We start from the raw sequence: 14,108 nt of genomic DNA on the forward strand, positions 1-14,108 counted from the left end.
AAGGTCAAAATATTGCAACCTAATATCGATTGTGACCGCGACTTTTATCTATTTGCAACAACACGATTCTAGTGAATAGTCTGCATGAAAAAAAATTGATTCATATTTTCCACTAAACGCAATAAAACAACGAACCTAGCATGTGCAACGTCAAGTGCATTGACCTGCAGTTCTTAGACCAGCGGAAACGAGACCGCCTTGTGCAGCCGCATCAACCATAATAGCATTGAAACGGCATTATAGTTAAACATCGCACTTTTTCTTTATTTTTATCACTTTTTTGCTATGTTCGCACGTGAGTTCAACAGGCGGCGGGTGGCAAGCATTACTGCTTTGCTTCCTTATGGAGACGCTAAGCAGCACATACAGCGGCTACCAACCTTTGCCTATGCAACAAAGCCCAACTCCTAACTGTGAAAACTGTGTGTGCAGCAACAGTATATTTCCAAATAAAGTTTTCTTGGGCCTGATCTATGGAACATTCTCGACCAGGGCTGCAAATCGCGTGTGTTTGCATTGCGGCATTTGGCAGGGGTCGAAAAAATTACTGCAAAACACGCAGCTTGCGCCTATTGTATAATACTTTTTTCAGCCTATTATTTGTGAATTTTAATCACTTGCTTTTTTCATTTTACCCAACAACGGAGAGAAATGTTGCACGTCATGTTGGTGCATCTTTTTCGATATATTGCGCCTATATTTGTACATACTAGCGGTGTTATGCATTTTCTACAAATTAGTAGAAGCCAAAATATAATTTAAACTCCAAACTTCAAAATCAGGTTGTTTGTTTTAACTTGATCCATGGACGCCGACTTCATAGAATTATTGAGGGGGCAAAAGAGTTTCGAAAAAATAAGATTTATTTGATTCTTGAAATATGTTGTTCAAAATTTTTGCGTGTGGTACGTCTTAACGTCAAGTGATTGGGCTGGCAGTTTTGATAGTAACTATCATACAGCACAATTTTGCAAAATGGCGTGAGGGTTGTGAAGTTTAAAAATATCAAATAAAACTATCAGGAAAACGAAAAAAGAGGCGCCATTTTTCTAGAATTATTGAGGGGGCAAAATGATACTTTGCCCCTCGAAAAAAATATTGCGGGTGGTGGTGGTTGCAAAAAGTGCCTTGCTCCCCCAAAGTTGGCGCCTTTGACTTGTTCGCATCAGTCAATTTTTTGATTCAGGATGTGGGTAAACTTATTGATAAAACTGATTGGTGACGAAAATGATAATAGTCGATAGTTGTAATTTTTCTTAATTGCATTTTATTGTACATAAACTGTTAAAGTGCAGACTAGTTCTCTTCAGTTTACGATCCTAGAAATACAAACCGCAATTAGCACCGCCGCAGAATACTAAAACTAGTTTTCCGCTTTCCGCCTAGTTACGAAAATTACGCTGCTGTATGTATATATAACATAGCAACTCGCGGAGTCCTACACCCACCCACCCGAGAAGAAACCTTAGTTTTTTCATTAGCGCTCGGCTCGCCTCTCCATTCCTTCGCCACCACGTGTCTGTATCTGTCCAAAAGAAAAACACGAGTACTACAAACAACGATCAATCTGTGGCCTCTCTGTAGGCCGCCATCCGTTTTAAAGTGGATAAATTTTGTTGTTGTTTCAAAACTAAAACAACACCAATTAATATACGAATCGAAACTTGTCGGCAGCGATCGTCGTGGCCGGCCCAGTTTTCGTATTTACTCTGCACTGTATGCGGTTATTACCCGCCTGCTAGCAGCCGGAGGCAGCTGGTACACGTTACAAACCACGTACGTATTAACGTGTCGAGATCAGTAACCAGAAAGTCGGTAAGTTGGGCAAGTTCAAGTGCTCCCATTATCGATTCAACACCAATCAGATAAATCGGATTGCAACAGAAGAATTATTGCCCAGCCATTCGCTGCTTGCTTTTCGTTAGCTTACTAGTGGTACGTTTTTAGAAAAATGAGCGCAAAATCTAGGACCCGGGGATTATTTAAATAACAAATAATAAAAATATAAAATACATGTGGTAAAATAATAAAATGCATACGGTTTATCCTCATAACGTCATATTTTGTGGTTGTGATTTTGTCATGTTTTAGTTTTTTTAACGATTTCTTGTCACAAATCGAAAGATTATAATGTTACCTAGCTTACTATGCAAATGAGTAATGAAAAATGGTAAAATAGCTTAGTTATTAATAAATAAATTACAGAAAGTAAACAAAAAGAATCTCTCGATGTTACTTAGGTCCTTTTAAAAAATAAAGCGAGATTTTAATCCATATTTTCAAGAGGGAAATGAAACTCGCCAGATAATAGGAGCCCTGCTTACTTGTTATCGTCAGAATTTCATGCCGTTTCCAGTACTTTTGCAGGTACCAAATACTCCCTAACAGGCGCCAGATAGACTGATGTTCCTACACGCCCAGAAATTGAAACCGGACACGAGATGAGTGGTACTCTTTTGTTTTTCTCTCTTTACAACGATCACAGCCTAGGGTTCGTATGGTACCGGTACAATCTTGGAATGAAAATTAGGGTTTGAATTTCTGCATGCAACCTTTTTTACGTGACTACTGAGAGTTATACTTCCGGTGGGCGTGTCGTTGTGCACTCGAGCTAAACAACAGCAACAAATCGTTTGCAAAGTTAAATCGTTTTCATACTTAAGTGTCGGCTGTGTTGGGAAAGAAAGATAGTGATTGGTTGCTCGGTTTGATTTAGACATTGCATGTCATTCATCAATTATTCATAAGCGTATAAATCTCGTGAATCTGATAAGGAATAACTGAAATATGAGCGCTTACATCCTGACCACTTTTTTGATGGTTTCATTGCTAGATTTTCACTTCGGGTACCTAATTTTCGGATAAACGTTATTCTACGTCAAAAAGCTTATTTGCTAGTGAATAACACAGGCCAACCAATATACAAGTAACAATAAAAAACGACGTTTACTTATTCTACAGAGGAGAGAAGTGCAATGCTCAGAGAGTTTAGACCTTAGATATTCCAACATAACCCATAACCACTACTAAGTTTTTCGGGTATTATTCAAAATAAAAAAAATTCACCTTGATTTTTATTGCTTGATTTCGAGCCTTATGTAGAAAAGGCTAAAAAAATAACACTATTCGGAAGAGTTCAAACACAGTGCTGAAAGCTTACTAGGCACTATATTCTTATTAAGTATGTTTATTTAACAAAAATTTCGCAGCTAATTGTTAGTTTAGAGACACTTCTATCTAACTCGAGGTTCGAGTTACTCAGGAAACAGTTTTGTAATAAAATTCTGCACAACTTTGCAGAAGAAACTATTCGTCTAGCAAGTCACGTTCGAAAGTTAGGTGTGGCGCCCTCTATATGGTGACAATTGAAGAGAGTTGTATTGAAGCATATAAAGGACAACAGTAAACGAAACAACTTTCTAGAAGATACTGATAACATTGGACTTCAAAATTTTCTATTTCCGTCCGTTTCTAGATTAAGCCCCATTGTGGTGTCTGTTCGTTGGGCATGGAAACGGAAACGTAGTGTACGCGCCGGCCTTTGTGCTATAAAGAGCGCACAAATGCACGTAAAAATCAGTAACTCCAGTTGGCCATATATTCAAAACTACAAATAACCCACTGTAGTTTTGTGTTTTTCTGTTAGTCAGAAAGGTACTCTATTGGATGGCTTCATAGAAGCCTGGATTCGTTTGCGCCTTTTCGAGTTTCAGCTCAAATAAAAAAAGCCTCTAAAAACACGTCTTTACAGTTTTTATCCATTAATACTGTATATATTAACCAATATATCACTAGAAATTGTTCATCTTGATTTACCACGTCACCCTCGATTATATACAGTCATGTTTTAGGCCTTAGAGTTGAAAATATGGATGAAAAACTGCATTCAAAAAGCCTTTTTAGAAAACGTCTTGTAGCTCTAAAATCTCAATTCTTAGAGGTTTGATGTGTTCAGCAAACAGTTTTGCTATAAAATTTTGCACAACTTTGCAGAAGAAACGATTCATCTAGCAAGTCACGTTCAAAAGTTAGGTGTGGCGCCCTCTATACGGCGAAATTTGTAACTAATTCCATTAAAGCATATAAACGACAGCAGTAAACGAAGCAACTCTCTAGAAGATATGGATAACATAGGACTTGAAAAAATAGTTTTGCCGTCCGTTTCTCGATTTGGACACACTGTGCGTCATACAGAGAAGTGAATAGAAGCGACGCAGCTTCGCCGGCGCGCTTTTACCGAATGCTGTCTGAGACAGCAGGAACAACGACCGACGTGCAATTTTGTTCTGCTGTTTATGCAATACTGCAATCACAGAGAACAGACGTTCATCTTATTTTCAAACGATGTGTAAAAACTTACAACCGTCGTTTAACCGTAAGTGGTAGCGTCACTTACGGGAAACGCTGGCGTCAATGATAAACCAAGCCCTGTTATCGATAAAATATCGATACAGCAATATGTATGCAGTGCAACTGGGGCACTACAAGACAGATGTCGTTAGTGTATTAACGTATTGTAATTCAAATTTTTACACACGATTTTCAATTTTTTCTATATGAACAGAAATGTCTGTTCTCTGTGCTGCAATTGCGTTAATTCATGTTATTTACAGCATGGCGAAAATTGACGCTTAACGCCTTTCCTACGCTTTGTTTGTCTTATGTAGGTTTGTCTGAAAAATCTCACAAATAATATGATATTATTATAGAATCATTCGGATTCACATATTGAACCCTGTCGTTCTTTGTGGCTTAGGTTTTCCGTTGCTGCATCATTCATTCTATGCAATAAAGAAAGCTTAGCCTTCTGGGTCAACGTTCAACGACTTCATCATGTTATTGTCGTTTTTCATCCTTGACGCCTAACGGTAATGGCATAGCTTGGCAAGATTGTAATCTTAATAGCTTCAGCCCTCAGACAAACAATGTTAAAATGTACGTCTGGAGGAGCGCTCTGCCGACAGATGAAACCAAACATTTCTGAATAAGCATCCTCCATCCTTGACGTTCATTTGACTTCTGTTGAAAAGCTGGTGTATAGAAATCCGGTTAAAACTAGTAACACTATCAAGCTGCTCATACTTTGTGATCTCAAATCAAATCAAATTGTTAATAACTAATTATGTGCCAAACTGATTAAAATCTTGTTTACTTGGGTGATTCGTTGCAGGTTTTGTTTACTTTTACTTTAATTGTACTGACCCATAGATTATATACACTTAACTTGCGGAATTACTGATAATTAGTGCTAAGATCAGTGTCAAATTTTGGATGAAAACCGACTCATGAGTAAACCTATATGGCAATGTGTTCATCAAACATTGACTAACAAACAATAAATGGACACAAAATGTCTAACAAACAATTAATTGACGAATAAACGAAATAAAGAAAAAAAGTAGATAGTTACAAAAAGCTGGTCAAATAAATAAAAAAGATGCCTAAAAATGTTTGTGGTAAGATATCGAAAAAACAATGAAACAATAGTAAAAAAATAAATGAATAAAAAATCGGATATGTACCTGTAAAAACGAAAACAAAAAAAGGAATAAAAACTACAATGTATACAGCCCTTGAGGTTGTATGAAATGCTAGCACGTAGTCCTAGGTTTGAATCTTGACCAAAAACGAATAGCCACAGTGCAAACGTGTAAGTCAGGTGTAGCTACATATCAGACACAAATTCGACATCATTTATACTAGATTTTGCTATTAAACAGACCATGTTTGTGCAGTTTAATTAATGAAATTTCATTGCATGAATTTCCTAATGGTCATTAGCAAAAATAACACGATATTTCGTCAGTTGACGGGTACAACTCAAAATTAAACAATTTTATGTTATTGAAGGCAAACGTGGCTGAATACTATTTGTTTCATTTCACTAGGGCTCTTTCAAAATTTATGAAAAATCTCAAGGTATAAATATATTATCGATTTTGAGGTGTGCCAGTCTTGAAATGGACGACAGACTCGTTATTCTCCTCAACATGTGGAAAGAGCAGAAATCACCGCTCACTTCTTGCCCAGCATGAGCGCTACGTGTAGCATTTTTTTGCACCAAACATCTTTATTATCCCCTTTGTGCTGTATTCCTGCCGCTCGCAGAAAAATTAGTACACATAGAAGTACACTGCAGTACGCACTGCTGATATAAATTCGATAGCATTCGAAGAGTAAATTCGATGCGTTACGGGCGGTTGCATTCATTTTTTGCCTTTCTCCTAGAAAGGTATGGCAATCACTTGCAAAACCGAAAGTATATAAGTACTCCAAAGGGCCGAATGGCATATATCACTCGACTCAGCTCGACGAGCTGAGCATTTTCTGTATGTGTGTGTGTATGTGCAGATTTTTATTTTCACTCACTTTTCTCAGAGATGGCTGGACCGATTTTCATGAAATTAATTGCAAATGAAAGGTCTCCCTGTCCCATAAGACCCTATTAAATTTCATTGTAATCGGATTTTTAGTTTAAAGGTTATGGTTCAAAATGTAAAAATCATGAAACATCATTGTCTCGAAAACTACACAACCGATTTGAACGAAATTGATTTCAAATGAACGGGCTATCTGAAATACCCTTAACTTTTAAATTTCATAAAGATTGAACTTGTGGTTCAAATGTTATAACAAGAAACGTGTTTTGAAGACTACTTAATCTCACTCATGATTCTCAGAGATGGCTGAACCGATTTTCATAAAATCAGTGTCAAATTGAAGGTCTAGTTGCCCCATAAGACCCTATTGATTTGTTTTGCAATCAGACTATTACTTCTCCTGTTATGTTTAAAAACGTGAAATCCGTGCTATGAAAAGGAACGTATTTCGAAGACTACTTGAACTCACTCACTTTTCTCAGTGATGGCTGACCCGATTTCTACAAAATTAGTGTCAACTAATAAGTCTAGCTGCCTCGTAACACCCTATTGAATTTTACTGTAATCGGACTGTAACTTCGTCTGTAAAGTACCGAAATGTGAAAATCACGAAACTTCATTATCTCAGAAACTACACAACCGATTTGATCAATATTATTATCAGATGAGCGGGCTAGTTAAGGGTTAACTGATGAATTATGATTGAACACGTGGTTTCAAAGTTTGGCTGCCCTATACGTTCCCATTTCATTTGATTATAATTGACTTAAGCCACCGTTATGTAATAAATTGTTAATAAAACAATGAGAGTCTATTAATTCAAAGATTACATGACTTATTTGAACACAACCAGTGTCATACGAACAAATCTCTCAAACTTACAAACAACAAACTTTATAACAATTTGATATGTGGCTCAAAAGTTATGGAAAGAAAAGACTTCTTCGATTTTTGGCTTTTGGCGCCCTAATTCTGAATATATTCATATTGGGTGATATTCGGTCATTTTCAGCAAATTTTCTGGCATCAATCTGACACCGGAAATACTCATATTGGGAGGTATTTGGTTATTTTGGTTGTTTTCCAGAAACTAACAGTGGTCGTCTTTAAATTCAAAATGGTGTCAAGGGTCCATGTTTGGTTTCCATGCATCATCTCGATTACGGAAATATCCATGTTGAGTATTATTTGGTCATTTTCGACTGTTTCCTATAAGTTGCCATTTAGCGATTCAAAATGGTGCCTGAGGTCAATTGTTAGCTCATTGCATCATTCTGGTTCAAGAGATACTCATATTGGATGCTATTTGGTTATTTTAGGCTGTTTTTCACAAACCGGAAGTCGCCATCTTGGATTTCAAAATGGTATTTAAAATAATTTCTGGCCTCTGAGCGTCATTCTGGTTGAAGAAACACCCATATTGGGTGTAATTCGATCATTTTCCGCTGTTTCCCAGGAACCGGAAGTCGCTAACCTAGAATCCAAAAGGGGGTCTGTGGTCGATTTCAGCTGCTGTGTATCATTATAGATCCGGAGATACTCATGTTTTCCAGATACCACAAGTTGCCATCCTACAATTCATAATGGTGTCTGAAGTCGATTTGTGGTTCCAGTGCATCATTACGATTACGAAAATACCCATATTGGGTGGTATTTGGTCGTTTGCCGCTGTTTTTTTTTCCGAAACCGGAAGTCGCCATCTTAGAATTCAAAATTGTATCTGTGGTCGAATTTAGCTCCTGTGTATATATTATATTGGGTGGAAATAGTCCATTTTTCGCTGTTTTCCAGAAACCGGAAGTTGCCATCTTACTTAATCCAAAATGTTGCCTGAGGTCGATTATGGAACATATTTGTTACCACTAAAAACATTCACCTGCCAAATATGGTTCCATTTAGTTGATTAGTTCGCGAGAAATTTGTGCAGAAACATGTGCTTCCATAAGAGGGAGGGGCGTCGAACCATTATGGAAATATTTATTACCCTTTAAAACATCCACATGCCAAATTCGGTTTCATTTGCTTGGTTTGTTCTTGAGTTGTGCAGAAATGTATATTTCATTTGTATTGGACCCCTCCTTTCCAGAAAAGGGAGGGGTCTCAAACTATCATAGGAACCTTTATCGGGACCAAAAACCCCTACATACAAATTTTCACGTCGATCGGTTCGGTAGTTTTCGAGCCTATATGGATCAAACAGACTGACAGACCGGACTACATTTTTATATGTATAGATTACAACATCAATATTTTAGAACCTAAAGAGTGAATATACATTTATTGGATTGAAGCGTTCATGTAAATCTATTTTTACAAATAAAAGTTTGAATGAGAAAGGCTGGGTCTGACCGCTAGGTGGATGAATTTAGGTTTTTTTAGTTTCGAAATGCAAAGCAAACAACGTAATCTACTTTCCTACCTAGATGCTCTCCTTATTTGATGTAGGCTTAAGAGACCTTGTTGTGTAGGTATTGTGCGTGTGAGAAAATTCACACCAGTTAATTATTTCCCTATTTCAGATTTCACTGCGGTGTTTTTTTGCAAGCTGCATGATTTGCTGCTCTCTTCAAGCAAGTGAGTTACTTTGCCACCAGTGTGAGAGCAGTTGTTTTCGCAGTGAAAGATATTCTCCTACGCGCTAGTGATTCTCTGGGTAGAAATGCATTATGCGTTTTGCTTTCCTCCATTACTCAAAAACGGTACAAGATATCGAGCTCATTTCAATCACGTTTTCGGCTCCAGGCCACGAGTGCACATATATCAGTTTTCAAAAAAGTTCTCAATAATTTTTGTAAATACTCAAAATTTGAAATATTGGATTTTGGTCAATAGATTGACCACTATTATATTCAAACGAGGTTTGAACATTTTAGGACGGTTTTCTTCGTTATCTTTGCAACTCAAAAAAGTATTTTTTTTACACGGGCCTTTGGAACGCTTCCCCCGCTTAAAAAAAGACCTTAGTGTATAAGTAATCGGCACAATCCAAATAAAGTCAAACAAACGATGTCTCAGAGCCGCTCCACGCTCCATGAAACCGTAGAAAAGCCCAAAAAAGCGATATTCACTATGTGGTCCTGTTGACTCGACCTTCTGCTTATTATACACAGACTTCGCAGCCGACTGACTGTTAGTGTACTGGACAATTGTGGGGCTAGCGCTATGATCCTACTGACACCAACAGTCTCTCCCGAGGACTCGAACATACGACGGGCTTGTTGGGCCGTCATCATACCTTGGAACCAGCTAGGAGAGTATAAACGTCAAAATTTTGCCTTGATGCATCATGGCGCATCAACGTTGAGTCTCGGTGTTTTCCATCTACAAAAAATATTTTTTTCGAAAATAGATCAATTGAAAATTATATAACGTTTACTTTATTTCAGTTGTTTGAGGGCAAACAAACCAAGAAGTGGGAATCATTAAGTGCTAAAGGACCCCAGAGCGCTTATTTTGAAAACGTAGTATTTGTTTGCGATTTGTTAGATATTACTAAAGTCAAAAGTTGCGACGCCAATCCAATCATGATCATATTTTGAAACAGTGAATATTTTTCTTATTAGTAGTTGCTTGGATTTATTTCTTATATAGTCTAAGTCGTCGTACGTTTACTAGTTTTTCAATATTCGTATGCACTGAGAAATTCCTCGCCCATTACTTCATTTAATTCCTTTAATTGCAATCGAAAGTCTGATTCATCATCATTTAACTTTGTTATGCAGGCAGTGTCTGAAGGCAAAAACAATTTAGCATATTACCACGAGCGAAATATTTATGTATCCCAGACAGACACGATCCATTTCATCGTCGTGGGAGATGGGTATCATAATGATTCATCTTACAGACACGACTTAATTACTGGGTATAATAACTCCATCATCACTTGGAAGCTGTCTACGCTTGCTAGTTTATCGGTTTATTCAAAATCACGCCTGGCTTAAAAGTGTATCGACCAAGTTAATTAGTCTGATACCTCCCAAAAAAATTGAAGAACTAGAAGAAGCGTGTCCTAACGAATGATTTGTATTTTATACTGCTTACCAAAAATCTCTTAAATATGTTGTGATTGACTCACTTAGATAAGCAAGGCTTCATGTTTAATTACGTTTTATCAAATCATTGATTGAACACGAAGTCATTCTTTCAATTCCCTCCATCTTATGTGACACTTTTTGTCATCAACGACAACAGTCACTGTCAAAGTGAACGATAATGGTTTTCAAGTTACGACATGAACAATTGAATCGGATTGATACTGGCCTACTAAATACAAGCAACAGCTGATAATGTTACACCAATTTGCCTATTGACTAATGGCGCTTTGTTTGTCTCTCACCACGCTCTTTTCCTGTCACCAATAATGTATTCGAGAGGTGTCAAGCTAACAGCCGTAACGTGACCAAACAGAAATCCGCAAATTCTTTGATAATAGAACTTTAAAGCTTATTTATATTCACCTCACCTATCGATCGTAGCAAGCAAACATAGAACCGTCAATCAAATAATTCTACGCAATGAATTGTGAATAACGTAACTTCCTGTCCAGCAACAGATAAACAATGCTCTGCTAGATTATCAAAAAAAATAATGCTTTCGAATATTTCAGAGTGATTCCCAAATCCAGCTGATGGTCACATAAGCGAAAATCATAATACTCATGTGAGCAGCAAAGTGGGCAGAAAGAACAAAAATTCAGAATATTTAAACAAAATTTATCGTTAAATTCTCGAAGAGTTGTGATATTGTAAACCTAGTAAAAAATACTCATCGCCAACATGTTGAATAGGTTTCGAGTGTGCAAAGAAAAGCCGTCGAAATCGGAGAGCATCTCTTCAACAGCAAGCGCCGTCATACAGGAGGCGACGAAAGTAAACCGGAAATTGATACTCGACGGCACCCGATGGGAGGCAAGTCATTTAATTCGACCCGAAGCGTCCTAAACTCGTGACAACATGCTTCACATCAATCAATAAATCAATGATTTAGCACTAATGTTTTTTTTTTGTTATCCCATGACCTACAGAGGCGTTTACAAAAAGAACTTATGTCCCTTATCAAAGAGCCTCCTCCAGGAGTGACGGTTGACGAGGAAAGCGTTAGTCAAAATCTAACACAGTAAGTTATCGCATAAACGGGAAAGTGTATTGTTTCTGATGAACTATTTTACTTTTCCAGGTGGATAATTAACATCGATGGCGTCGAGGGTACGCTTTACGAAGGGGAACATTTTCAACTATTGTTTAAATTCAACAATAAATACCCTTTCGATTCGCCAGAGGTAAGTAACATAGAAAAGACATAGAACCAATCTAGGTGAAATACTCGTGAACATACTGAAATCTTAAACGAACATTTATGATTTCGATGACACTTTGTATATATATATATATATATATATATATATATATATATATATATATATATATATATATATATATATATATATATATATATATATATATATATATATATATATATATATATATATATATATATATATATATATATATATATATATATATATATATATATATATATATATATATATATATATATATATATATATATATATATATATATATATATATATATATATATATATATATATATATATATATATATATATAAAGAGTATAATTTGTAGACCCTTATTCACAGGTTAATCAAGCATACCACATGTTTATTTCCAATTACGTACATTACTCGCAAGCTCTCTGCTTAGTTTTTCGTTAAAAATGCTCATTTCAAAATTAGACTAGGTAAATAATAATTGATGTTTTGTAGAAAAAAGGTCAGCTGTAATTTTTAATTTATTTCCCTCCAACTTACCCGCTATGCTTAGAGATAATAAATAAAAGTTCCATGTAATGAGGCGTAAAACTTCTCTATCCGATGTTAAATTAAAAATACTGCTATAGAAACAATATTTAATTTTTCCTTTTCTTTCTTTTTAGGTGACGTTCATAGGTTCAAATATTCCTGTGCACCCGCACGTCTATTCCAACGGTCACATTTGCCTGTCAATACTCACAGACGATTGGTAAACTACTTTTCTATACTCGAAACGATTGGGCGCTGAAAGTTGATCTATAATGCTGTTTTTCCAGGTCTCCTGCGTTATCAGTACAATCAGTTTGTCTTAGCATATCTTCCATGCTGAGCAGTTGTCGGGAAAAGCGGCGTCCTCCGGACAACGGAATCTACGTGAAGACGTGCAATAAAAACCCCAAGAAAACTAAATGGTGGTATCACGGTAAGCATTGAACTAATATTTTTAGAGAATATTTGGCACAGTTGTTGTAATAAAATGTTAATTTTTAGATGATTCCGTGTAGAGCGAATCCCAGGAGTTCATTTTGCCAGAGTAGATCAGCAAAGTGGATATCCCACCAGTAGAGAGTTACAAGCAAGCAAACTAGCAAACAGTAATGTAAACCCGCCAGTTGCAGCAAACGCAAAACCATCACGAAACTGGATAGATAAACTATTCCTAAATTAATTCGATTAATGTAGGTCTTTCAGAAAACAGCTGTGGAAGCTTCCTATTTTCACTCTACAGGTCGTACGAAATTTCTATGAATAGAGAGAAACCATTTAACAAATAAAAAAACATATTTCTTCCCGCGTTGAAAATGTTATGCATTCAAATAACAATAATCAAACCAAGCGTTTTGCCTATTGCTCAACAAAAAGCCTCACATTTCGTTTGTGTTAAGTCTAGCGGCTCAAGTCTTATTTTCAAAATTACACGAGAAAAGTTTCCATCGGCTATTTGAATTTACGCTCCTGTGACAGAAAAGAACGAATTATAGTCATCATTATTTTATACTTTTACTTTTAGGTGTGTTTTTGTGAAACAAAACTTACATTATGTAATTTATTGTATCTAGCTTAAGAAACCATAACGTTTTAAACCTAAGTACGCTGATGGACAACAACTCTGTTTATATTCGCTTTGATTGGTAATGCATCATAAATATAAAAATTTAGTAGGAACACAGCACGTAGGTTCCTACCCGGCGTGAACCTATATCGGTACACGTGAAGTACCCAGTTTCGAAAAATCAAAAGTTAAATACACATTCCTTGAAATTATTCACTTGTGAGAGATAGTAAACTAATACCAATCGTTGCGCATATTATGAAAATTGTTGTTGGAGAACGATTGATAGAGATTATATAGTGTGGTAAATGGGAAAACAAAACTAGACAACCTAGACAGTCCAAAATGTGTTCTTGGTCCGTGGCGGAAGTAATTAGGCCTGAGGGAAAAGTTGGAATAACTTTGCTTACTTCCTGAAACTTACTATGTTGTATTGTATGGATACACCAAAGCGAGAGCATATAAACAATCGCCATGTATCGGTGTCGAACGCAAGTCCAGATAAGATCAGTTATGATCGAAAAAATATATATTCGGAAGAAAAAAAAACGATGACAGTTAAAGCATAGGAATAGTTGCAAAGGAATGAAGCATTATTAGAACAAAGAAACAAAATCTGTGAGTAGTTGTTATGGTAATTTAATGCGAAAAAAATACCTTAATAGAAGGCATACTGTTTATTACGACGCAAATATTAAGCAGTGACCCGATTCACAATGTAGGTAAATGCAACACAGTAGAGCAATTTATGTACGGTTAGGCAACCACTTTCAAATATAATTAAATATTTTTTTATTATTAAATACAGCAATAATAATTGTGAACAGGAAAAGCATAAAATTCAA

At 36.2% G+C, this 14,108-nt stretch overlaps 1 protein-coding gene across 4 annotated transcripts in view; it reads left to right on the top strand.

The window, feature by feature from the left end:
- The window catches only part of LOC129721114 (ubiquitin-conjugating enzyme E2 W), a 53,842-nt gene extending 39,734 nt beyond the window's left edge, over positions 1-14,108 (top strand). For 2 of the 4 annotated variants that reach the window (XM_055673287.1, XM_055673286.1), the window contains exons 2-7: positions 10,987-11,287; positions 11,404-11,495; positions 11,556-11,658; positions 12,335-12,420; positions 12,488-12,633; positions 12,702-14,108. In XM_055673287.1, the coding sequence (XP_055529262.1) occupies positions 11,156-11,287; positions 11,404-11,495; positions 11,556-11,658; positions 12,335-12,420; positions 12,488-12,633; positions 12,702-12,715 (573 nt within the window). In that variant the 5' untranslated portion in view covers positions 10,987-11,155 and the 3' untranslated portion in view covers positions 12,716-14,108. Of the gene's footprint in view, positions 1-8,904; positions 8,955-10,986; positions 11,288-11,403; positions 11,496-11,555; positions 11,659-12,334; positions 12,421-12,487; positions 12,634-12,701 lie in introns of those variants that run through there. The other 2 variants (XM_055673288.1, XM_055673289.1) reach the window with 2 other exon arrangements.

This window comes from Wyeomyia smithii, chromosome 2 (assembly GCF_029784165.1).
Source record: "Wyeomyia smithii strain HCP4-BCI-WySm-NY-G18 chromosome 2, ASM2978416v1, whole genome shotgun sequence".
Lineage (NCBI taxonomy): Eukaryota > Metazoa > Arthropoda > Insecta > Diptera > Culicidae > Wyeomyia > Wyeomyia smithii.